General features: G+C 33.0%; 2 protein-coding genes across 2 annotated transcripts in view; both read left to right on the forward strand.

Annotated features, from left to right (window-relative positions):
• The window catches only part of LOC135139476 (LIM homeobox transcription factor 1-alpha), a 45,037-nt gene extending 24,481 nt beyond the window's left edge, over positions 1-20,556 (forward strand). The window contains exons 3-7 of the mRNA XM_064069716.1: positions 6,269-6,486; positions 11,784-11,980; positions 12,060-12,183; positions 12,262-12,441; positions 20,260-20,556. Coding sequence (XP_063925786.1) covers positions 6,269-6,486; positions 11,784-11,980; positions 12,060-12,183; positions 12,262-12,441; positions 20,260-20,471 — 931 coding nt within the window. The 3' untranslated portion in view covers positions 20,472-20,556. The remainder of the gene's footprint in view (positions 1-6,268; positions 6,487-11,783; positions 11,981-12,059; positions 12,184-12,261; positions 12,442-20,259) is intronic.
• Positions 20,557-22,286: 1,730 nt separating this feature from the next.
• On the forward strand, positions 22,287-26,238 carry LOC135139583 (RNA-binding protein 25-like). Its single transcript, XM_064069882.1, has 7 exons — positions 22,287-22,303; positions 23,403-23,537; positions 24,038-24,410; positions 25,045-25,216; positions 25,268-25,529; positions 25,727-25,932; positions 26,063-26,238. Exons 1-7 carry the CDS (start codon positions 22,287-22,289, stop codon positions 26,236-26,238), a joined length of 1,341 nt encoding a protein of 446 aa, XP_063925952.1.
• The last annotated feature ends 477 nt before the right edge of the window (positions 26,239-26,715 follow it).

Below are 26,715 nucleotides of genomic sequence, written 5' to 3' on the forward strand. Positions count from 1 at the left end.
TTCGAAAACAAAACACAAGTGGTTACCGTGAATCTCAGATTACTTCAAACACAAAAGACAAGTGATCCCCGAAATTTTTCGAAAACCGGAAATAAAACATCCCCGAAATTCTTTCAAATTACTTCAAAAACTAAACATAAGAGGTCCCCGAGATGCTTTCAAATTACTTGAAAAATCGGACATAAATAGTCCCCAAGATTCTCGCAAAACTACTTCGAAAACCAGACACAAGAGACTCTTTCCAACTACTTCAACAAACGGGCATAAAAAGTCCCCAAGATTCGTTCAAATTGCTTCAAAAACCGGATATAAGAGATCTCCTAAGTTTTCTCAAATTACTTCTAAAACAAAACAAAGGAAGTACCCGAGATTCTTTCAAACTACTTGAAAAACCGGACACAACGATTCCCTGAGAGTCTTTCAAACTACATCAAAAACAAAACAAAAGGGATAATGGAGATTTTTTCAAACTACTTTAAAAACCAAACACAAGGGGTTCTCGAGATTCTCTCAAAACTACTTCTAAAACCAGACACAAGGTAGCTCTGAGATTCTCTCAAACTACTTCAAAAACAAAACATAAGTGATTCTTTCAATGTACCTCAAAAAGCAAGGGATTCATGTTATTACTTCAAGAGTCGAGTCCCAATCATAAGCAGGTCATAAAATTTTTCTTAACCTATTAAAACGGACAAATGCTCTTAGGCAAATATATTTGGATACGTCATTTGCACTCAACCCAATCTATAACTTTATATAATTTCGTCATAAAATTTTAGACTTAGTATAAACGGGACAGTACAACAGGAATAACACGAAAAAAGTCTGTGTTTTTGTTATAAGTAGATATACATCGAATACCAATGAAAAAAAAAGTAATCCATAATTTACAAAATATGTATATGTTACAGCTAATATCCGAAATCCGTTATTATGCATAATAACTAGACATTTTAGGAATTATGCGTAATAACTAAACTTATCAGTTATTATGCATAATAACCGGAAACATTAGGAATTATGCGTAATAACTGAAATTTTCAGTTATTATGCATAATAACGGAAACGTTTAGGTAATATTGATAATAACTAATAAAGGAACAGGAATTATGCATAATATTTTCCAAAAAGCTACCCACCCTGCCCCGCTTTCCCCTACACATAACATGTACAGTTGATTTAAAAAAAAAGCGACAAATTACAGTTATATAAACGTCATATTCCCTTTGCTTTTCATTGATTTATAAGAACCTGAATTGTCCCGTTTTCTTGAAATCAGCTGGACATATTATAGACCAGTGCCGAAGCCTTTGAAAATGGTAATAAGTGAAAAAAAATTAGAACAGGGTGATACCCATTGGAAAAGGAAGAAAATATAACAAAAATAAAGGAAAACATAATTTACGGGCGATCTGAGGTCCGAAAGCGGAAGAGGGTGAGCTTTTAAGGGTAGAAAACGGTTTATCACGATTTCCGGCAAAACTAAGTCCTGTCGCAAAAAGTTAAATGGCAAAGTTCTATGTAATGAAAAGATTTACAACTTTTGTATTTACACTTTCCTTACATAACCTCAAAATTTATGCGAAAAATGCAAATAACCGAGTTTTTGGTTTTTATTTTTGTCTCCCACAAAAAAAATTTTTTTAACTAAATTTGGTGAAAACTTACCTATTTATGTCCCAAACTCACTGTAATTTTTTTTATTCAAAATATTTATTTTTTTCCCTTATTTTGATTTAATATCGAAAAACCACTCTAATTTTCAATGGAAAATTCTCGCGTCAAAATATTTGCTTTTTTAAAAAATCGGTGTGCTTTTTGTTCGCTGAAATCTCTACTTTCTGAAGGTGTAAAAAAATTATACATTACTATGGCAAATTTTCACAGGAAATGCAAAAAAACGAAAAAACTCGAATTCAAAAATTTGTGTTTTAATTATTATGTAAAATTTGGAGCTATTTATTAAAATGTACACGTTAATTACTCGAAAAATGTAATATTCCATGTTACATTGATAAATAAAAAAATTGCAAATCGAAATATACTAGGAGTACTATAATTAACAACCAAATAAGTTAATACACTTAATACTTTATAAGACATCTACAATATTTTGTTAAAGTTGTAGGATAATTTTTAAATTATATCCATAGGTGCCTATTTTTTGCTATTTTAAGATAACTTACATACCTGAATGGCCTACGGAAAATTTTAGCCCATCAGAAGAATGAACACATCGTCTATAAAAATACACGTGCAGGCTGAGTTACTTGAAGAGAATCGTGACGAATTGACTTATTTAAAAAAAACTTTTGGAATCTACAGACATAATTAAAATCTCGATAGAAACTGCCAGAGATACTAATAAAATTGTCATAGTTGTGGGTCAAGATATTTTGGTCCTTTTGAATCAATTGAATTCAAATAATTATGACATTTATTTTCTCAAACCAAGTTCTGGAAATGTAAAAGATCTATTTTTCACGTTCAATAGTTTCAAATATGAATCTTTCAAAAATATCCTTGCATTTCTGTATTGTTTTTCTAGTTGCGATACAACGTCTGGGTTTGCCGGAAAAGGAAAGAAAAACATCGTAAATTCATTGTCTTCTAATATATAAAATTCTCGTGTCACAGTGTGTGTAACCAAACTCTTCCGAAACGGTTTGACTGATTTTTATGAAATTTTCTGTCTATATTCGGTAGGTCTGAGAATAGGTCGCAAACTATTTTTATAACCCTAGGTGATAAGGGTGGCCCACCCAAAATTTTTTTTTGTTATTTTTCGGACAAAATTTGTTATTTTTATTTTTCTAAGATTTGGCTTCAAAAAATACATATAACCCTAAATTTTCACCCTTCTACCACCAACCCCCATTTTGTAGTAACTATATTAGTACTAGTAATTTATACTTTAATTTAATTATAATTTATTTATTTATTTTGATTTAATTTTTTATTTAACTACAAAATTATTCACTAGAAATAATTTATATGGCAAAACAACATTTGTTGGGTCTGCTAGTTAGACGATAAAATTTTATCAAATTTGGCCAATATTTGTTATAACAAACATGCAAACGAAGAATATATCGCAAAAAATGTATTACAATTAATCAAATATATTTATAAATGTAAAAATGACAATATAACACTGAATCAATTAAGATGTCTGAAATCAATTGGCAAGAATTAAATCATCATTCATATTGACAAATCTCCCACCAACAGAAGGCGTTTGTTTCATGGATTTTAAATTTTTGAGTTTATCAGTGTAACATGGAATCTTACTTTTTTTGAGTAATTATAGTGTAAATTTTAATAAATAACTCAAAATTTTACATGATTAAAAAAAATTCGAGTTTTTCGTTTTTTTGGATTTCCTGTGAAAATTTGCCATAGTAATGTATACTTTTTTTTAGACCATCAGAAAGTAGAGATTTCAACGAACAAAAAGCACGCCGATTTTTTAAAAAAACAAACATTTTGACGTGAGAATTTTCGATTGAAAATTAGGGTGGTTTTTCGATATTAAATCAAAATAAGGGGGAAAAATAAATATTTTGAATCAAAAAAATTACAGTGAGTTTGGGACATAACTAGGTAAGTTTTCACCAAATTTCGTGAAAAAAAAACTTTTCTGTGAGAGATAAAAAGTAAAAAATCAAAAAATCGGTTATTTGCATTTTTCGCATAAATTTTGAGGTTATGTAAAAAAAGTCTAAATACGAAAGTTGTAGATCCTTTTATTACCTAGAACTTTGCTATTCAACTTTTTTCGATAGGACTTGTAGTTTTGCCGGAAATCGTGATAAACCGTTTTCTACCCTTAAAAGCTCACCCTCTTCCACTTCCCGACCGCAGATCGCCCGTAAATTATTTTTCCTTTTATTTTTGTTATATTTTCTTCCTTTTCCAATGGGTATGATCCTGTTCTATTTTTTTTTTGTTCTCAAAATATCGGCCCTGGCCTATTAGGCAATATGCTTAATGACTAGTGTTTCAGGTATTATGCATAATTCCTGTTCCTCTCTTAGTTATTATCAATATTACCTAAACGTTTTCGTTATTGTGCATAATAACTGAAAAATTCAGTTATTACGCATAATTCCTAATATTTCCAGTTATTATGCATAATAACTGACAAGTTTAGTTATTACGCATAATTCCTAAAATATCTAGTTATTATGCATAATAACGTATTTCGGATATTAGCTGTAACATATATACCAAAGAAATTTTCAAATACTAAATAAATAAAATAAATAAAAGTACAGATACGTAAAAGAGTTATGGATTAAAAAAAATGTAGGACGGATGTCTAATTTTGATAAAAGTGGTATATCAGACTTACATAAATAGTAAGGGTAAGATCACCCCTAAATTTCATGAAATTTTCGCTGCTACTACGAATTTTTATGTAGGTTTCTGTTTGAATATTCTTCAGTATGTTGACAAATGTCGAATAAAAACTTTCATTGAAATGACTGTGGAAAAATTTAGAACTATTTGTTGTTCTCGATGGACTTGTAGAATTTTCCACGAAATTCTTTAAAAAAAAAAATAAAAAAAAAACCATACACAAGGTGTTCTTGAGATTCTATCAAACTACTACTTCAAAAACAAAACAAGAGTTTCCGCAGATTCTTTCATAATATTTCATCCAGTGTCCCTTTCACTTTTTTAATTTCTGTGTATTTCTGTTATTTTTGATAATGATTATATTCCACGATAGAGGGAATACAGATGTGCCCAGTATGTGATCTAACTTGGAACAATTTCGACACAGTTAACTTCGCTACTAAGTAAGTGTAATTACTAGTTGTTTTTTTCGAAGAAAAATATTACATGAAATGTACCGTTTCTCCTATTGGTACGCCACTGGGTATGTTAAATTTGCTCGACCCCGCACACACATCCCGGTTAAAAAGCCGCCAGGGCGTGTCCTCCCGGGTGTCATGTGTGCATTTCTGAATATCTCACTCTCCCATCCCCACGCCTACAGGTGTTCGGAAATATTCGCGCAACAGAAAAAACCAATCATCCCCAAAATCTAAATAACAAAGGAGGGCAGGCAGCCGACTTTAATTTCGCCCTCCGCGTCGATCTTGAACGCAAGAAAAGTAATTAGAGAATTCACACGCCATTGATCAAAAGTTTAAGAGCAAAAGTTAAACAGAGCGGGACGTCGTCGTGTCTTTGACAAAAACTCATTTCTGGAACTTTCTAACTTGCCGTCGAACTCTCCAAATATTTGCGTTCGGGCGAAGGTTGTCTGAATGACATAGATATATATTCGAGGGCGATCGAGACGCACTCGCTCACCTGCTGATGAGGAATAATTAAACTCTTCGGCGTAATAATGACGAGAAACCGCAAGTTTTGCAGACGAACGAACGCCAGCAAACACGGGGGCTGGGAGAGGGTGGCCGATATCAAAACTGAGAATCTCACGGTCTGGTGGAGGCTGAAACGGAGCAATATTTACACAAGAACGACACACTGGCGCTGTTGACCAGCCAGGGCTTTAATATCCTGGCCCGAGGCGACACGTGACCGACCTTGAGGACGGGGCGAGATTGTATTGGTTCTTCGGCGAGTCATAAAGCGGGTGTTTTTGTAGAGAGATTAACACCGGCTGAGTGAGCTGCGAAAGGAGCTAAATACAACTTCATTATGGAAGGGATTGATAAAATATATATACGTATACACAATTAGTCGAGGAAGTACTACGAAGTTCAGCCAACCATGATCAAGACTGCAAAACTACTTCACTGAAGTAATTCTGATCAATACTGGAGCTTCCTGAGTTTCATTATTACTCTTTTTTGTAGAAGATTACCTAAGAGGGAACCATTTGTACATATTCCAACATAGGGAAATACATATAAACAAACATTGCGCTTTGCAGAAATCAAATATCTTAATAAATAACTGAGTAAACAGGGGCAGAATATTTAAAATTTGTGGTCAAACAAACATTAGCCATTTTTCTGGTCCACTCAAATCGATAATAGGTAGCCGATAGAACCCGTGCAGAATTCTATTGTATTCTAGCTTTCTAGTCTTTCTACCATTCGGAATTGTTTGTTGTCTGTGTGTTTGTGATTTAGCGCACGCCACTGCCCCGCTGACACGGCACCACTGACATCGCACGTGTGGCCACAATAATTAATATATGCAACGCGTCTGGGCTGTGCTATGATTCAGCCCCCGAATCCCGAATCCGCCATCGATTTCTAATCACATTGTCGTAATTCATCCTCAGGCTGTTCATAAAGAAATGCCTGGCATGTTCCGAGCGGATAGCTCCCGAGGAGCTGGTGATGAGGGCCAGCGAGAATATTTTCCATCTGCGCTGCTTCGTCTGCGTGGTGTGCGGAATTAGGCTGCAGAAAGGAGATTTGTATGTCATCAAGCAGGGACAGCTTTTCTGCAGGATCGACTACGAGAAGGAGGTGGAGATGATGCAAGGGTTCGGACACGGTAAGACGGATTTATTGGTTTAGGAACGGGATTTTATTTTTTTTTTGCAACAATAGTATCAAAAGTATTTTAAAGTAAAATTTGTTCATATTGTTGCTGTTTTACACAATTCCTAAAAATTTTCTTCCTGATGAATTTTCTAGCCGATGAAACTCAACCCTCAAGGCGTCAAAATTCCTCAAAATTTTCTCGAATTTGGTCTCAGGTACCTTGAAATTGTTTGAATATTCAAAATTTGTTAGTTTTTGTAGTAAATGAGCGTCAAGTTTGATAATTTTTCGTATTTTGGGCTTTAAGTATTTTCCAAAATTTGATAAAATTGCTCTTATTGCAACCGATTCTGAAACTTTTTTCAAAATATCAAAGTTTTGGAAATGTCTTTTTACAAATTCAGCTTTCTGGGTGTCAGAATTCCCCGAAACTTGCGTTTATTTTTAATATTCTTCGTCCAAATTTTACCAAAATTTTGGAAAATTTGTTATATTTTTTGATTCATAAGCGTCAAGTTTGATAATTTTGTATTCCTCGGGCTTTAAGTTAACAGTGTTTCGGTTTTAATTCGCTAAAATTTGCTCAAATGGCTCTTATTTAACGAGATTTCTCAAAAATTTTTCCAAATATCAAAAGTTTGGAAATCTCTTACTAATTCGCAAAATCAAATTTTATAAGCTTTCGAAATTACGTAAGTATGTTTTATTGTACTTCAAGAACGAGGGAATAATAATGAGAGAGAGGAAATAATGGATAATAAAATCCCTTTTTACTTTATTTTACATATAATTTAATGAAACGTTTAAAATAGATTGTAAACAGAATCAAGCACTAAATAAAACGGTCTATAAACAGCTAACAATATATGATTTAAATATTCTTGGAAAAAAAATTGATAAAAAAATAAAATAAGACAAAATCACCGATCAAAATAGCCTTCAAAAAAAGATAAAAAATTTTTACTTCAAGCAAAATGTTACATTTACATTACGCGATTCTAGGTGAAGATGAAACGAAAAAAATCCGTATAACAGACTCAAAATACACTGAAAGAGTTTCGGAAAACATTGAATTTGCTTAAAAATTAGCTAATAAACAGATAGACGGAAACGGAAAATCAATATTTTCAATCCGTCAAGTGGAGAATTTCCAGAAAATAAGAAATGAATTTTTAATAAAAATAATATAATTTCTAGATTTTTTTGCTTTCTCGATTTTTTGATTTTTCAGTTCTTCAGTATTTCTATTTTTCAATTTTTAAGATTTTGATGCTCCTAAATTTTCAGTTTTCCGATTTCTGGATAATTACCTAATCTATTTTTGATTTTCCCATTTCTAGACTTCTCAAAGTTTCGATTTTTCAGTTCTTCAATTCTTCGATATTTCGACTTTGCTTTTTTGGTTTTTCGATTTCTCAATTTTCCAGTTTTTTTATTTCTCAAATTTTGGATATTTTTTCAGTTTTGGGATTTTCGAGTAAATTAATTCTTCGACTTTTTCGATTTTTCTACTTCTGGATTTTTCGATTTTTTGATTTTTCGATTTTTTATTTTTTGTATTTTCAGTTTTTCGTATTAAAGTTTAGATTTTTCAATTTTTCGACTATTTTATATTTAGATTTTTCAATTTGTCCACTTTTGGATATTTTAATGTTTCAGTTTTTAAAATTCTAGATTTTTAATTTTTCAATTTTTCAATCTCTTGAGACCTCGATTTATCAGTTTTTGAATTTTTCAATGTTTCGATTTGTGGGTTTTTCGATTTTTTACTTTTCGACTTTTGGATTTTTCGATGTTTCGATTTTTGAATTATCCGGTTTTTTAATTTTCCAGTTTTTTAAATTTTCGAGTTTCGATTTGTTGATTTTTCAGTTTTTCGATTTTTAGATTGTAGAATTTCGAATTTTTAATTTTTAGATTTTTCAGTTCTTCAATATTTTTTAATTTTGCAAGTTTTGACGTTTCTGAATTTTCAGCTTTCCGGTTTCTCAATTAATCTATTTTTCGATTTTCCTATTTCTCGACTTCCCAAAGTTTCGACTTTTCAGTTCTCGAGTTCAATTTTTCAGATTTTGATGTTGCTAAATTTTTAGTTTTCTATTTTTATTTTCCCATTTTTAGACTTCTCAAAGTTTCGATTTTTCAGTTCTTCAATTCTTCGATTATTCGACTTTGCTTTTATGGTTTTTCGATTTCTCAATTTTACCAATTTTTTTATTTCTTATTTTTTGGATATTTCCTTCAGTTTTGGGATTTTCTAGTAATTTGATTCTTCGACTTTTTCGATTTTTCTACTTATGATATTTCTTCGTTTATTAAAGTTTAGATTTTTCAATTTTTCGACTATTTTATATTTCGAATTTTCAATTTCTCAAATTTTCGATATTTTAATGTTTCAGTTTTTAAAATTCTAGATTTTTCAATTTGTGGAGTTTTCAGTTCGTTTATATTTTAGTTTGTCAAATTTCCGAATATTTAAATTTTCAATTTTTCAATCTCTTCTCAGTTTTGTCGATTTTTCGACTTCTCGACTTTTCGACTCCCCGATTTCTCGATTTTTTGATTTTGCGAGATCTCAATGTCTCAGTTTTTGAATTTTTCGATGTTTCGATTTTTCGATTTGTGAGTTTTTCGATTTTTTACTTTTCGATTTTTCGATTTTTCGATGTTTCGATTTTTGAATTATCCGACTTTTCAATTTTCCAATTTTTAAAATTTTCGAGTTTTAATTTTTCGATTTGTTGATTTTTCAGTTTTTCGATTTTGAAATTGTAGGCTTTCGAATTTTTAATTTTTAGATTTTTCGCTTTTTCAGTTCTTCAATATTTTTTTGATTTTTCAAGTTTTGACGTTTCTGAATTTTCAGCTGTCCGATTTCTTAATTAATCTATTTTTCGATTTTCCCATTTCTCGAGTTCCCAAAGTTTCGATTTTTTTCAATTCTTTAGTTTTTCGATTTTTCAGGTTTTTTGATTTTTCAATTTTTTGATTTTTTAAGCTTCCGATTTTTCGCTTTTGCTTTTATAGTTTTTCGATTTCTCTCTTCCAATTTTTTAATTGCTCAATTTTTTGGATATTTCTTTCAGTTTTGGGATTTATCAATATTTCGATTTTTCGACTTTTCGCTTTTTGGCCTCCTGGGTTTTATATTTCTCGATTTTTTACTTTTTGGATTTTCCATTTTTCGTTAATCTTTAGATTTTTCAATTTTTCGACTGTTTTATACTACGATATCTCAATTTTTCAACATTTCGATGTTTTAATTTATCAGTTTCTAAAATTCTAGGTTTTTCTATATGTCAAGTTTTCAGTTTTTCAATTTTTCTGTTTTTCAATTTTCCGAATATTTAAATTTTCGATTTTTCAATTTTTTGATTTCTCGATTTATCGAATTCCGATGTTTCCATTTCTCAATCCTCTGATTTTTTGATTTCTCGATATCTCAATTTTTTAATTTTTCGATGTTTCGATTTTTTACTTTCGGATTGTTCAATTTTTCGATGTTTCGATTTTTCAGTTATCCGATTTTTCAATTATTCAATTTTTTAACTCTGGAGTGTCGATTTCTTGATTTGTCGAGTTTTCAGTTTTTCATTTTTTAAATTAAATCAATTTTTGATGTTTGGATTTCTCGATTTCCCAATTTTGTGATATTTTAAATGTTCGATGTCGTAAATTTTAGTTTTTTTGATTTCTCGATTTTTTGATTTTTCAATTCTTCAGTATTTCTATTTCTCAATTTTTCAGATTTTGATGTTGCTAAATTTTCAGTTTTCTATTTTTGAATTTCCCATTTCTTGACTTCTCAAAGTTTCGATTTTTCAGTTCTTCAATTCTTCAATTTTTCGTCTTTGTTTTTTGGTTTTTCGATTTCCAATTTTCCATTTTTTTTATTTTTCAATTTTTGGTTATTTCAATTTTGGGCTTTTTCAATTTTTCCATTCTTCAAATTTTCAATTATTCTATTCTTTTATTTTTCGATTTCTCAATTTTCCGATGTTTCAATGATACGATTTCTCAATTTTTATCCTCTTCAATTTAAGGATTTTTAAATATTTTTCAATTTTTCAAATTTTGACGTTTCTAAATTTTCAGTTTTTCGATTTCTGAACTATTTTTTTTATTTTCCCATTTCTCGACTTCCCAAAGTTTCGATTTTTTAAGTCTTCAATTTTTCGATTTATCAGGTTTTTTGATTTTTCAATTTTTTTATTTTTTAAGCTTACGATTTTTTGCTTTTTCTTTTAGTTTTTCGATTTCTCGCTTCTAATTTTTTAATTTCTCAATTTTTCGGATATTGCTTTCAATTTTGGGATTCATCAATATTTCGTTTCTGAATTTTCAGTTTTCCGATTTCTCAATTAATCTATTTTTCGATTTTCAAATTTTTCGACTTCCCAAAGTTTTAATTTCAGTTCTACAGTTCAATATTTCGATTTTCAGGTTTTTGAGTTCTCATTTTTTTCAATTTTGCTTTTTTGACTTTTCGGTTTTCCCATTTTTCGATATTTTAATTTCCCAATTTGTGGATATTTCGTTTAATTTTCTGCTTTTTCAGTTTTTCAATTCTTCATTTTCGTTCAACTTTTCGATTTTTCGAGTTGTGGATTTTTCGATTTCTCGACTTTTTCTTTTTGGAATTTCAATTTTTCGATTGCTTTTACTTCGATTTCTCAATTTTTCAACTTTTCGATACATCTTTTGACTTTCCAATTTTTAAAATTTAAAATTTTTAGATTTTTTGATTTCTCGAGTCTTCAGTTCCTATATATTTCAAGTTTTCAATTTTCGGAATTTATAAATTTTCGATTTTTCAATTATCCGATTGTTCAATTTACAATTAAAAAATGTCAAAGTCGAGTATAACATGTGAGATGTGATACTATGTTTGTAAATAAAAGCATCTAAATAATAACTAATTCCCGCAGAAATTCTAAACGCTTAGAGTCGACATTGGCCTGAGCGCGCTTCGGTCTGTGGATCAAACAAGTTCTCAGGCCACAATATGGAGAAGTTACTGGACGTAGGGCTTTTTTAAAACACCTGCTTTCTGGGATAAGTAGTAGATACACTTAGCTGCTTATATTCACGACCCCTTTAAGAAAACATGAAAGTGGCTATTCGTCTGAATTTTAATAACCAAAAATCATTTTTTTTCACAAAAAAGTTTGATTAAAAAATTTAACTTAAACCATCGTTTACAAGTGATTTAAGTTGAACTTTATGGTTTCCGAAACATTTTTTGACAGCGTTTTTTCTCCGAGATTTGAAACAAATTTTTTCACTTTTTTATGATTTTTCGCTTAGGCGAATTCATCTGTGACGAGCTGCTGCCCTCCAGCCGCGCCCACGACGGCAGAAGAGGCCCGAAAAGACCCCGAACAATTCTCACGACCCAGCAGCGGCGGGCATTCAAAGCTTCTTTTGAAGTTAGTCCAAAGCCTTGCAGGAAAGTTCGAGAGGCCCTCGCCAAAGATACCGGACTCAGCGTCCGAATAGTTCAAGTAAGGCGCCCCGAACTATTCGTTAAGAATGCTTTTTTTGCGGGACATCGCTCGGAAGTAATCGCATTGTTTCCAACAGGTTTGGTTCCAGAATCAGCGCGCCAAGATGAAAAAGATGCAGAAGAAAGCACGCCAGGATAACAAAGGCGGCAAGGACGCCGACAACGACGATAAGAAGTTGAACGTCAAAGAGGAGGAACAAAGCGAGTAGACTGTTTAATTAATTTTTAATTGAGTCAAGGGAACGGGGATTTTTTTTATTTTATGGTGGCGTTTGACAGGTCCGCGCTCGACGCCATTTTACAACGACAGTTGCAGCGACACGGAGACGACGCCGGGGGACGGCGACGCCCTGATACACGCCAGGGCCGACTCGAAGCACTTCCTGACGATCAAGGAGGAGATGGAGGAAAGTCCCTACTTCAAGAGCAATAATAATCTACCCCTGCACAGTTTTACAGGTAATCTCGAAACTACCCTTTTTCGATCACTAACGTAATTAAGTAAAAGGAATTTAAACAAGATTGCTGCAGTTGGTAACGCAGCACTTATTCATAAAAATGATAAAATTTTGTTAAATGTGACAAAAATATAAAAAAAAAATCAAATTTTGGAAAATTACTTACATTTTTTGGAGAACAGCATGTAAATAATTTGATGATGTTCCCTCAGGATTGTTCATAGTACTTAGAAGTTAGATTTTACAGACTACTATATTTGTGGTTTATGAATCCGCTTTGAGGTTTCCCCGAAGTATCTAAATTTTAGCAAAAAATCCAAATTGTATGGCCAACTTTTGTAGTAATACCACATGATCGAAATAAAAACCCTTCTATTAGACCATTTAATTTATTTTTATAACCATTATGTTGGTATTGCAGCTTTTTGACCCTTTAATTGATAATTACTTAACCGTAACCCTCAAACTGAACCGAGAAAGCGTTGGTGGATTTTCAAAGAATTTCGAAAGATTACGAAAAAAATACGAAAGAAAACGAGAGACTTCGAGATAATCCAAAAAATATGGGTGAACATGAAAAAAGTCTGAAGGACTCCGAAAAAATACGTGAAAATACGAAAAAAACCGAGATCCGGTAAAATATGAAAAAATTACGAAAGACTAGTAGAAAATCCAACTAAATTCCGAGAAGATTCTAGAGAATTTAAAAGAATCCGACCAAATTTTGATATGTTTTAACAGAATCCAGTAGAATATGAAGAAATTTAAGAGAATACGAAAACATTCGAGAGAATTCGAGAAACTGCAAAAAATAGTAGAAAATACGTAAATCTCAGAGAGAATACGAATCAATTTGAAAGAATCCAAGAAAACTAGAGAGAATTCTAGACAATCCGATGAAATCCAAAAAAATTCAAGACTTCAAAAAAAATTGAGAGACTCTAAAAGAATACAAAAAAATATGAGAGCAGATGTTCGAGATTCCACAAAATACGAAATAATACTAGAGAATTCACCCAAATTCAGAGGAGATTGTAGAGAATTAGAAAGAATCTTGGTGAATACTAAAAAATCCTACTAAATTTTGAGAAGATTCAAGAGAATTCGAATAATCTGGAAGAATTTGAAGAAAGAATACGAAACCGTCCGAAAGACTCCAAAAATATTCGAGAGAATCCGGATTAATCCGAAAAAATATGAACGAATCAGAATAAAATTCTAGTGGATTAAAGAGTGAGAAAATCCGAGAGAGTTCAGGAGAATGCGGAGGAATTTGAAAGAATCAGAAAGAATACGAAACAGTCAGAGCAAATACAAAACAGTCTAACCGAATCCAAGAAAACTCAAGAAAATTCAAGAGAATCCTCACAAATCCGAAAGAATGTGAGACAACCCGGAAAAAATTTCTAGCTGACTAGAAAAAATCCGACAGGATCCCAGAGAATACGAAAGGATCAAAAAGAATCCGAATCTAAGAGAATCCTTAAATAATTCCAGAGAATCCGACAGAATCTGAGAGAATATGAAAAAAATCCGAATGAATTCTAGAGAATCTGAAAAAAATCAAAAAAGAACCAAAGGAATACGTCAGAATCCAACAATATTTCTAAAGGATCGGGGAGAATCTGCGAGAATACGATAAAATCCGAAAAAATACGGGATTCGATAGAATACGAGAGAATCTAACCAAATTCCGAGAAAATAGTAGAAAAGTAGCAAGAATACTACCAAGTTTTGGGAAGATTCAAGAAATTCTGATGGAATCTGGGAGAATACGAAATAACCTCAGAGAATCGAAGAAAATTGGAGAGATTCGAGCGAATGCAGACAAATCCGAAAGAATATGAGACAATCCGAAAAAGATTTCGAATGATTCGAAAGAACTTGAGAGAATCCTAGAAAATCCGAGAGGATTCACGATAATTCCGAAGAAAGAAACCGAGTGAATCTAAGAGAATCCTAAAATAATTCGTGAGATTCCTACAGAATCTGAAAGAATACTAAAATAATCCAAAAGAATTCGACAGAATTCGATGATATTCCTAGAGAATCGGAGAGAATCGGAAATAATCCACGAGAATACTAGAGAATTTTAAAAAATAGATCCGGTAGAATAGGAAAAAAATAAGTTAGAATACAAAAGAATCCAAATTCCAAGAAAATAGTACAAAATCAGAAAAAACCCGATCAAGTTTTGAGAAGATTCAAGAGAATCTGAGAGAATACGAAAAAATTCAAGAGAGTCCGAATCAATCAGCAGGAATCCAAGAAAATTCGAGAGAATCCAGACAAATTGGAGGAATCCTAGAAATTCCGAGAATTCTTAAGACTCACGAGAATCCGGAGAAATCCGAAAGAATCCAGTGAATCTTAAGAATCTTAAAATAATTTTTATCGGATTCTCTGAAGAGAATCTGAAAAAATTAGAAAAGGAACCGAAAGAATACGGAAAAATGAGACGATAATCCGAGCCGATTGGAGAGAATCCAACCAAATTTGAGAAGATCGTAGAGAATTAGAAAAAATCTCACCAATTTTTGAGAAGATTTAACAGAATCCGGAAGAATCCGAAAAAATCCGACAAAATCTGAGAGAATACGAGAAAATCTAGGAGAATCCAAGAAATTTCGAGAGAATTCGAGAGAATCAGGACTAATCCGGAAGATTATGATAGAACCCGAAACAAATTCCAGTTGAATCGAAAGAATTCTAGAGAATCTAAGAGAATCCTAAAATAATTCGAGAGAATCGGACAAAATCTGAAAGAATACGAAAAAAATCCTAAAGAATAAAAGAGAATCCGAAAAAATTGGAAAAGTATCCAAAAGAATCCGACCAAATTTTGAGAAAATTTAAGAGAATCCGGAAGAATCCGAAAATTATAAAACAATTTGAGAGAAACCAAGAATATTCAAGAGAATTCGAAAGAATCAGAACAAATCCGAAAGAATATGAGACAATCCGAAAAACATTTCTAGCTGACTAGAGAGACGAGAATCCGAAAGAACCCGAAGGAATCCGAATGAATCTAAGAGAATCCTAAAATATTCCATAGATTCCGACAGAATCTGAAAGAATACGAAAATAATCCAAAAGAATACAACAGAATTCGACGATATTCCTAAAGAATCGGAAATAATCCACGAGAATACGAGAAAATTTCAAAAAAGAAGGGATCCAATAGAATACGGAAAGAATACAATGGAATACGAAAGAATTCAAATTCCAAAAAAATACAACAAAATCAGAAAAAAACCGACCAAGTTTTGAGAAGATTCAAGAGAATCTGAGAGAATACGATAAAATCTAAGAGAATCCGAATTAGTCTGCGAGAATACAAGAAAATTCGAGAGAATTCGAGAGAATCCAGGCAAATTCGTACAGAATAACTATGAGAAAACCCGAAAATGATAATCAAAGAAACTCCGAGAAGACTCATGAGAATCTTGAGAAATTCGAAAGAATCCAATGAATCTAAAAGAATCCTAAAATAATTTAAGATAATCCGATAAAAACTGAAAGAATACGAAAGAATCCGACGATGTTTCGAGCCGATTGGAGAGAATCCAACCAAATTCGAGAAGATCGTAGAGAATTAGAAAGAATCCCACCAAATTTTGAGAAGATTTAACAGAAGCCGGAAGAATCCCAAAGAATCCGACAGAATTTGAGAGAATACGAGAAAATCTGGGAGAATCTAAGAAATTTCGAGAGAATTCGAGAGAATCCGGACTAATCCGAAAGATTATGATAGAACCCGGATCAAATTCCAGTTGAATCGAAAGAATTCTACAGAATCTTAAAATAATTCGAGAGAATCGGACAAAATCTGAGATAATACGAAAAAAATCTTAAAGAATACAAGAGAATTTGGAAAAATTCGAAAAGTATCTGAAAGAATGCGACGATATTCCGATCACGGAGAATCCGGAAAAATCCGCGAGAATATGAGAGATTCCGAAAAAATCCCAGATCTCAGAAGATACTAAAAGAATTTGAAGAGAATCCAAAAAAATTCGAGACAATCCGAACAAATTTTGAGAATACGAAAAAATCCAAGAAAATTACAAAACAATCTGAGAGAATCCAAAAAAATTCGAGAGAATTCGAGAGAATCGAGACAAATTCGTACAGAATATGAGAAAACCCGAAAAAGAGAATCCTAGAAACTCCTAGAAGGGTCACGAGAGTCCGGAGAAATCCGAAAGAATTCAGTGAATCTAAAAGAATTCTAAAATAATTTGAGAGAATTCGATAGAAACTGAAAGAATACGAAAAGAATCCGAAAGAATACAAGTTGATTGGAGGGAATTCAACCAAATTCAAGAAGATCGAAGAGAATTAGAAAGAATCTCACAAATTTTTGAGAAGATTTAACAGAATTCGGAAGAATCCGAAAAAATCCGACAGAATCTGAGAGAATACGAGAAAATCTGGGAGAATCCAAGAAATTTCGAGAGAATTCGAGAGAATTTGGACTAATCCGAAAGATTATGATAAAACCCGAAACAAATTCCAGCTGAATCGAAAGAATTCTAGAGAATCTAAAGAATACAAGAGAATCTATAAAAATTCGAAAATTATCTGAAAGTATATAACGATATTCCGAGAGGATCGGGGAAAATTTCAGATCTGAGAGAATACTAAAAGAATTCGAAGAGAATCCAAAAGAATCCCAGAGAATCCTCCCAAATTTTGCGAAGATTTAAGAGAATCCGGAAGAATCCGAAAGAATCAGAGTGAATACGAAAAAATCCGAAAATTACAAAACAATCTGAGAGAATCCAAGAAAATTCGAGAGAATTTGATAGAATCGGAACGAATTCGAAAGAATATGAGACAACCCGAAAAGCATTTCTAGCTAACTAGAAAGACGAGAACCCGAAAAAACTCGAAATAATCCGAATGAATCGAAGAGAATCTTAAAATATTCCATAGAATCCGACAGAATCTAAGAGAATACAAAAAAAAATTGAAAAGAGTAGAAGAGAATCTGAAAAAAGTCGAAAAGCACCGGGAAGAGTACGTTAAAATTCTACAATTTTTAGAAACTATAGGACAAATTCTGAAAGAATCCAGGAGAATAAAAGAAAATTCAACAGAATACGAAAAGAAAACGATAGAATACGAGAGAATCTAACCAAATTTCGAGAAAATAGTAGAAAATTAGAAAGAATCTGATCAAATTTTAGTCAGATTCAAGAGAATCCGACAGAATCTGGGAGAATACGAAAAAATCCGGGAGAATCCTAATCAATTTGCGAGAATCCAAGAAAATTCCAGAAAATTCGGGAAAATCCGGACAAATTCGAAAGAACATGAGAGAACCCGAAAAAGATTTCAGCTGATTCGAGAAAACCCAACAAAATCCTAAAAAATCCGTAAGGACTCACAAGAATCCGGAGGGATCCGAAAGAATCCGAGTGAATCTAAAAGAATCCTAAAATAATTCGAGAAAATCCGACAGAAACTGAAAGAATACGAAAAGAATTGGACAGAACACGAAAGAAAATTCGCCAAGGATCCGAAAGAATACGAAAGAATCCGACGATATTCCGAGCTGATTCGAGAGAATCCAAAAAAATCCGAGATTGGATAGAATACAAAATGAATACAAGAGAATCCGAGAGAATCAAACCAAATTTGAGAAGATCGTACAGAATTAGAAAGAATCCGGCCAAATTTTGAGAAGAAGTAACAAAATGCGAAAGAATCGAAAAAAATCTGACAGAATCTGAGAGAATACCAGAAAGTCTGGGAAAATCCAAGAAAATTCGAGAGAATTCCACAGAATCCGGACAAATTCGAAAGAATATGAGAGAACCCTATAATATTTCGAAGAAATCGGAGAGAATCCGACAGAATCCGCGAGAATACGAGAAAATTTGAAAAAACACGGTATCCGATAGAATCTGAAAAGAATACGATAGAATAAGAGAGAATCTAGCCAAATTTCGAGAAAATAATACAACATTAGAAAAAATCGCACCAAGTTTTGAGAAGATTCAAGAGAATCCGACTGAATCTGAGAGAATCCAAAAAAAATGGAGAGAATTCGGGAGAAACCAGATAAATCCGAAAGAATAAAAAGATTCCAGCTGATTCAAAAGAACTGAGAATTCGAGAGAATCCTAGAAAATTCGGGAGGATTCACAATAATTTCAAAGAATCCGAATGAAAGAAACCGAGTGAATCTAAGAGAATCCTAAAATCATTCGTGAGAGTCCGACAGAATCTGAAAGAATACGACAATAAACCGAAAGGATACAAGAAAATTCTGTCAAAATTCAAAAATAAATCCGAATTTGACCATATTTTGAGACGATCGGAGAGAATCTGAATCCAACCAAATTTTAAAAAAATAGTAAAAAATCAGAAAAAATCCGATCAAATTTTGAGAAGAATTCGAATTAATCTGCGAGAACTCAAGAAAATTCGAGAGAATTCGAGAGAATCCTGACAAATTCGTACAGAAAACCCGAAAAAGATTCCAGCTGATTCGAAAGAACCTAAGAGAATACTAGAAAATCTGAAGAAATACGGAATCCGATAGAATATGAAACCACATTCCGAGAAAATAGTAGAACATTAGAAAGACCAAGTTTTGAGAAGGTTCAAGAGAATCCGACTGAATCTGAGAGAATCCAAGAAAATTCGAGAGAATTCGGGAGAATTCAGACAAATTCGAAAAAATAGAAAGATTCCACATGATTCAAAAGAACTGAGAATTCGAGAGAATCCTAGCAAATTCGGGAGGATTCACAATAATTCCGAAGAATCCGAATGAAAGAATGCGAGTGAATCTCAGAGAATCCTAAAATAATTCGTGAGATTTCGACAGAATCTGAAAGAAGACGAAATTAAAGCGAAAGGATACAAGAAAATCTGGAAAAATTCGAAAATAAATCCGAATCTGACAATATTCTGAGACAATCGGAGAGAATCCGAATCCAACCAAATTTTGAGAAAATAGTAAAAAATCAGAAAAAATCCGCTCAAATTTCGAGAAGATTTAAGAAAATCCAACAGAAACTGAGAGGATACGAAAAAGTTCTACAGAATTCGAAAGAATTCTAGAGAATCCTGACGAATTCGTATAGAAAAGCCGAAAACGATTTCAGCTGATTTGAAAGAACCCAAGAGAATCCTTGAAAATCCGAAAGAATTCGAGTGAATCTTTTAAATTATATTCAGATTCTTTTAAAATCTGAATATAATTCAAGAAAATTCGATAGAATCTGAAAGATTACGAGAAAATCCAACCAAATTCGAGAAGATCGTAAACCATTAAAAAAAATCCGACTAAATTTTGAGAAGATTTAATAGAATCCGGAAGAACCCGAAAAATCCGACAGAATCTGGGAGAATCCAAGAAAATTTAAGAAAATTAGGGAAAATCCGGACAATCCGAAAGAATATGAAAAAATCCGAAAAAAATCCAGCTGAATCGAAAGAATCTTAGAAAATCCTAGAAAATTCTGGAGGAAGAATCCGAAAGAATTCGAGGGAATCTAAGAGGATCCTAAAAGAATTCGAAGAGAATCCAAAAGAATCCGGGAGAATCCGTTCAAATTCCGAGAGGATCGTTATTATCTACATTTTTCAATTTGTAGGGGTTATCATGAATAAAATATAAAAGGGGTAGTTCTGTATTTCATTTCTATCATTTAGATAGAAATCACTTTTTTCTGAGATTAAAAAAATCCAAATTAGCTGTTACATTCAAACCACTTTTAAAATCACCATAAATCAAAAATTTGCGACTTGTTTAAAGCCCTGCTAGTTCGGCAAGTCTGAAACTTTGATAATAACTCCACAGGTATGGGGGACGTTCGCCGGGAAGACGGCTACATGGGTATTCCCTTTCCTTCCCCCCTGGATTCAGGACAACCAAACATGTTTATGACGCCACCCATCGCTCACCAGAACCCACCTCACGCGAATCCAGGACTTAATCCCATCGATCGGCTCTACTCCATGCAAAACTCGTATTTCTGCGCGGAAGAGGAACACACCATGATCGAACCCTAAATACTCATACTTAAGAAAACCGAACCAAGACTGACGGCTTTTACTGTAAACTCGGTTTATATTCGATGTGTAATCAATAAAATTATCCACGAGCTTTGGTTGTTTAATGAACCCGTTTTTTTGTTAACTGACAAGGTACAAAGAGTTTTGATTATGTGCGTTTCAATCAAAGAGTTTATCGGAAGTGGTCGACCTTTAATTAAAAGCTGCCTATTTTGCCAGCATTTATTTATTTTGTTCGGAGTGTTTATTCAGGGACAAAACAGCGACTTTATCGGGGTATTTACCAAATTCATTCATAATTGCCATGATCCAAAATCAATAAGAATATATAAACAGCAATTTAATTTTTACTGCGGTTCGGAGATATTGGGCGTGTAAATAGTGAAAGAATATGAGTACTCAGGTGCGGGTTCCCAAGTGTTGATAAAATACACCTGCAAGAAGATGGCGGCTCTCACGCTGATAGCTTATCGCGAGGTTATCAAAATATTTTTGGAAAAAATCATTACAAGTTTGTGTAGGGTTAACGATTCGAGAACTTTCGGAGGTGGATGCCGTAAGGTGTCAACACCCTCCATCTGCTACACGCCCTTTAATCCTATAAAAGCACATATTGTGTAACATTGTCAGGTAATTCCCGCTAAAGGTACAGGAGCGCTGATTACTGCCGAGCATTAAAGCTTTAATAACCTTTGACAGTAATTCCTCTCGGTGCTTTTGCTATAGGGACACCCTCTTCAATAATCGAATATTACCTAATGCTAACACGACCTCATAGTGCGCGACATTATCATTACCATTGTTTGGATAAGCTCATAGTTTTAGGAGACTAGAGTTGTAAACTCAAGGTCTTACTATTATTGCGCTCTATTTTCCATTCGTTGGTTGGAAGAGCCGGAATTGCTGCTAGGGGTGCGATTTCATGGTCTCGACTAGCCGGAAATGTGTCTTTATTGGCTGGAAACCTATTAGTTTTTTTTTAAACAACAAAAATTTGAAAGCAACAACAATGTAGAAGAACAGGTAAGTACCCTGAATTTTTTCTACTGTAGCTGATTTTTTTAATTCTTATTTTAATTTGAATTTTGACAAAAAGATTTCTAAAAATATTTGATTTGTTGCATTTCACACAGGTGCGCCACTACAGTGGTGATCATTAATACAGCATTAAAAAATTTGCAGATTTATTAGCATCGAACAGTCTCATCTTGGAAGCATAACACTGAATATAATCAAAGGCAATGGAAAAAGTTCGAATAATGTTGTAGATACTTTTTTTAATAAACATATTTTGCGTATCTTTTTTATTCACTCGTTCCCAAGAAAATTTCATTGCATCTACAATTTTAATACAATCAAATCAGTAGTTTTGTAACATTCCGCGAAATTTTTCCCTTTAAAGCTTAAATATATTTTTTAATAGGATTCATTTGACTTTAGTATCATTAATTAGCCAAGGTTGCTAGATGATGAAAAAGTAGAGCTCCCGAGAAACGGTTTAATGAAGAAAGAGACAAATAAAGAAACAAAGAAACCGAGAAATAAATGAATATAAAAATACAGAAACGGTGAAACAGGGATACAGAGAAAGAGAAAAAGAGAGAAAGGGAGAATGAGAGAAACAAAGAAAAAGTAGAGAAAAAATGTAAGAGAGAACAACAGAAAGAGAGAAAACGAGAAAAAGTTAAACAAAGAAATTGAAAAATAGAAAAAAAAGGGAAGCAAGGAAGCAGAAAAACAAAGAAATAAATAATAAATAGAGAAATAAAAAAATTGAGAAACAAACGAACCTTGAAATAGACAACCAGTGATATGGAGAAAAAGAAACAGTAAAAGAGAGAAACGAAGATTCAGAAAAATGCGGAACAGAGAAACGGAGAAATAGAGAAACAGAGAAACCCAGAAACAGAAAAACAAAGAAACAGAATCAGAAAAACAGAAAAACAAAGAAGTGTAGAAACGAAAAAACAGAGAAACAAATAAATTGAGAAACTAATTAAGACAGAAACAGGCAAGAGAAAAACACAAAAACAGAAACAAAGAAGTGGACAAACCGAAAAATGCGGAAACAGGAAAACAGAGAAAAGGGAAATCCGAAAATCTGAGACATTGCAAAAGAGAGAGAATCTGAGAGAATACGAAAAATCCGAAACCCGATAGAATATTAAAAGAATACGAAAGAACAGGAGACAATTCAAGCAAATATCGAGAAGATGTAGAGAATCAGAAGAAATCCGAGATAACCCGAAAAAAAATTAGCGGATTCGGAAGAATCCGAGAGAATCTCTGAAATTCTAAAAGGATTCGTGAGAATCCAAAAGAATGCGAAAGAATCCGAGTGAATCTAAGAAAATCCTAAAATAATTCGAGAGAATCTGAGAGAATACGAAAATAATCCGAAGGAATACGACATAATCTAAGGATATTCCGAGAGGATTGAGGAGAATCCGAAAGAATCTGCGAGATTCTTCTTCCGAGATAATCCGAAACAATCCTAGATCCGACAGAAAACGAACAGAATAGGAAAAAACACCATAGAATCCAATCAAATTGCGAGAAAATCGTAGAGGATTAGAAAGAAGTCGACAAATTTTGAGAAAATCCAAAAGAATCCGAAGAAATACGAAAGAATCTGCGAAAATTCGAGAGAATTCGAATGAATTCTAGAGAATTCCAAAAATTTCATGAAAATCTAGAAGAATCATAAAATAAATCTAGAGAATCTGAAAGAACACGAAAAGAATCCAGAAGAATGTGAAAAATATCGAAAAGGATCCAAAAGAATTCGAGAGAATTCAAAAAATTTCGAAATCCGACAGACTATGGAAAGAGTTTGAAAGAACACCAAAGAATCCAATCAAATTCCGAAAGGGTCGTAGAGAATTAGAGAGAATCCGACCAAACTTTGAGATGATTTAAGAGAATCAGGTGGAATTCGAAAGAATCTGAGGGTATACAAAAAATCCGAGAAGCTGAGAAACAGAGAATCAAAGAAACAGAGAAACAGAAACAGAAAGACAAAGAAACAGAATCAGAAAAGCAGAAAAACAAAATAGTGGAGAAGTAACTAAACAAAGGAACAAATAAATTGAGGAACAAACGAAGACAGAAACCAAGAAACGAAGGAACCAAAAAATAGGGAAACAGGAAAACAGAGAAAAGGAAAATCAGAAAATCTGAGGGACTCCGAAAGAAAATAAAAAAATAGGAGAAAATACAAAAAATCCGAAACTCGACAAAATACTAAAAGAATACGAAGAGCAAATTCCGAGAAGATATAGAGAATTAGAAGAAATCCGAGAGAATGCGAAATAATACGAATAAATTTTGAGAAGATTTAAGAGTATCCGGTAAAATACCAAAAAACGAAACAATCTGAGAGAATCCAAAAAGAAATTGAGGGAAATCGAGAGAATCCGGACAACCCCAAGAGAATATGAGAGAACCCGAAAAAAATTCCGAGAGAATCCGAAAGAATCCGAGCGATCTAATGATATTCCGAGAGGATTGAAGAGAGTCCAAAAGAATCTGCGAAATTACGAGAGAATTCTAAAAAATCCTAGATCTGACAGAAAACGAAAAGAATACGAAAGAACACCAGAGAATCCAATAAAATTCCGAGAAGATCGTAGAGAATTAGGAAGAATCCGAACAAATTTTGGGAAGATCCAAGAGAGTCCGGAGGAATACGAAATAATCTGCGACAATACGAAAAATTGCGAGAGAACACGAAATAATCTGAGAAAAACCGGTAGAATTCGAAAGAATCTGAGAATATACAAAAAATCCGAGAAAGAGATAATAATCAGAGAAACGGAGAAACAGAGAAACAGAAAAGCAGAGAAGATAGAAACAGAAAAACAGAAAAACAAACAAATGGAGAAACAAATAAACAGAAGAACAAATAAATTGAGAAACAAACAAAGACAGAAACAGGCAAGGAGAAAAACACAAAAACAGAAACAAAGAAGCGGAGAAACAAAAAAATAGGTAAACAGGAAAGCAGAAAAAGGGGAAATCCGAAAATATGAGTGATTGTGAAAGAATACAAAAAAATACGATAGAATACGAAAAATCCAAAACCCGACAAAATACTGAAACCATACGAAAGAACACGAGACAATCCAAGCAAATTCCGTGAAGATGTAGAGAATTAGAAGAAACCCGAGAGAATGCGATTAAATTCTGAGAAGACTCAAGAGAATCCGGGAAAATACGAAAAAGCAGGAGAGACTCCTTAAGAATATAAAAAAATAGGACAAAATACGAAAAATCCGAAACTCGACAGAATACGAAATATACAAAGAAACGAAGAGAAACAATCTGAGAGAATCCAAAAAAATTGGAGAGAATTCAAGAGAATCAGGACAAACACGAAATAATATGAGATGACTCGAAAAAAATTTAGCGGATTTCGAAGAATCCGAGAAAATCCTAGAAATTCCGAGAGGATTTAGGATAATCCATAAGAATTCGAGTGAATCCTAAAGAATCCTACAATAATTCGAGACAATCTGAAAGAATACAAAAATAATCCGAAAGAGTCTGCGAGATTACGAGATAATCTGAGAGAATCCTAGATCCTACAGAAAACGAAAAGAATAAGGAAAGAACACCAGAGAATCCAATCAAATTCCGAACAGATCGTAGAGAATTAGAAAGAATTCGACCAAATTTTGAGAAGATCCAAGAGAATCCGGAGGAATACGAAAGAATCTGCAAGAACACAAAAAAATCTGAGAGTATCTGAGAGAATTCGAAAGAATCCTACAGAATCCCAAAAAATTCAAAAGAATCACGAGAATCCAGAATAATCCGAAAGAATCCTGAAGTAATTCTGGAGAATTTGAAAGAACACGAAAAGAATCTGGAAGAATACAAGATAATGCGAAAAAATTCGAAAAAGATCCGAAAAAATACAATAGAATCCGAAGATATTTCGATAGGATCGAAGACAATCCGAAAGAATCCGCGAGAATACGAGAATTCCAAAAAATTCCGAAAAGATCGTAGAGAAGTAGAAAGAATCCGACCAAACTTTGAGATGAGAATCCGGTAGAATTTGAAAGAATCTGAGAGTATACAAAAAGTCCGAGACGCAGAGAAGTAGAGAAGTAAAGAAACAGAGAAACAGACAGAGCGAAATATAGAAACACAAAAACAAAGAAGTGAAGAAACAAATGAACATAGGAACAAATAAATTGAGAAACAAACGAAGACAGAAACAGGCAAAGAGAAAATCACAATAACAGAAACCAAGAAACGGAGAAACCGCTAAATAGAAAAACAAAAGCGAACGAAAGCGGAACAACGGAGAAACAGAGAAACGGTGAAACGGGTAAGCGCAGGAACAGAGAAATGAAGAAACAGAAAAACAGAGAAACAGGAGATACAGCAAAAAACGATGAAACGTTGAAACGTCGGAACAAAGAAACAGGCGAACAGAGAAAGGAAGATGGTGAAACATAAACTGTGTAACAGAGAAATACAGATAGAGAAAACCAAAAAACAGAATTTGAAAAACAGAAAAACAAAGAAGTGGAGAAAGAAATAAACAGAGGAACAAATAACTTGAGAAACAAACGCAGATAGAAAGAGGTATAGAGAAAAACACAGGAACAGAAACAACGAAATGGAGAAACAGAAAAATAAAGAAGTAGGAAAATCGAGAAATGGGAATCCGAAACCTGGGAAACGGAAAAACGAAAAAGTGCGAAAACGGGGAAACACTGAAACGGAGGATCGGAGAAACGGAGAAACGTAGAAACGATGAAACGATGAAACGATGAAAAGATGAAACAATGGAACGATGGAACGATGAAACGGGGAGAGAGGAAACGATGAAATGGGAAAATGGAAAAACAGAAACAATGAAAACAGATAAACAGGGAAAAGGAGAGAAGAAGAGAAACTAAGAAACGGGGAAACAAAAAAACCGAGGAGCCACGAACATAGATACAGAAAAGAGAAATCAAGAGAAACACTGAAACTGGAGCATAGAAACAGAGAAACGAGTAAACAGAGAAATGGGGAAACAGAGAGGCAGGGAAACAAAGAAACAAATAATCAGAGAAGCAGAAACAGAAAGAAAAAAACGGGGAAACAGAAAAACAGAACAAGAAGACGGGGAAACTGGGAAATTGGAAAACGGGGAAACTGAGAAACGGAAAAAGAAACGTAGGAACGATGAAGTGATGAAACAGAGAAATGTGGAAACAGGGAAAAAAAGCGATAAAACTAA

Source organism: Zophobas morio, unplaced genomic scaffold (genome assembly GCF_036711695.1).
Source record: "Zophobas morio isolate AGI-343-1 ecotype UQ-CSIRO unplaced genomic scaffold, CSIRO_AGI_Zmor_V1 ptg000031l, whole genome shotgun sequence".
In the NCBI taxonomy this organism is placed as follows: Eukaryota; Metazoa; Arthropoda; class Insecta; order Coleoptera; family Tenebrionidae; genus Zophobas; species Zophobas morio.

What these genes read in the sequence shown, in the direction of transcription:
- LOC135139583 (XM_064069882.1), top strand. An exon ending in AAAAACAAAATAGTGGAGAA is followed by an intron (nt 23,538 to 24,037) that starts GTAACTAAACAA and finishes AAAAAATCCTAG; the next exon opens with ATCTGACAGAAAACGAAAAG. An exon ending in ACAAACAAAGACAGAAACAG is followed by an intron (nt 24,411 to 25,044) that starts GCAAGGAGAAAA and finishes AGATAATCTGAG; the next exon opens with AGAATCCTAGATCCTACAGA.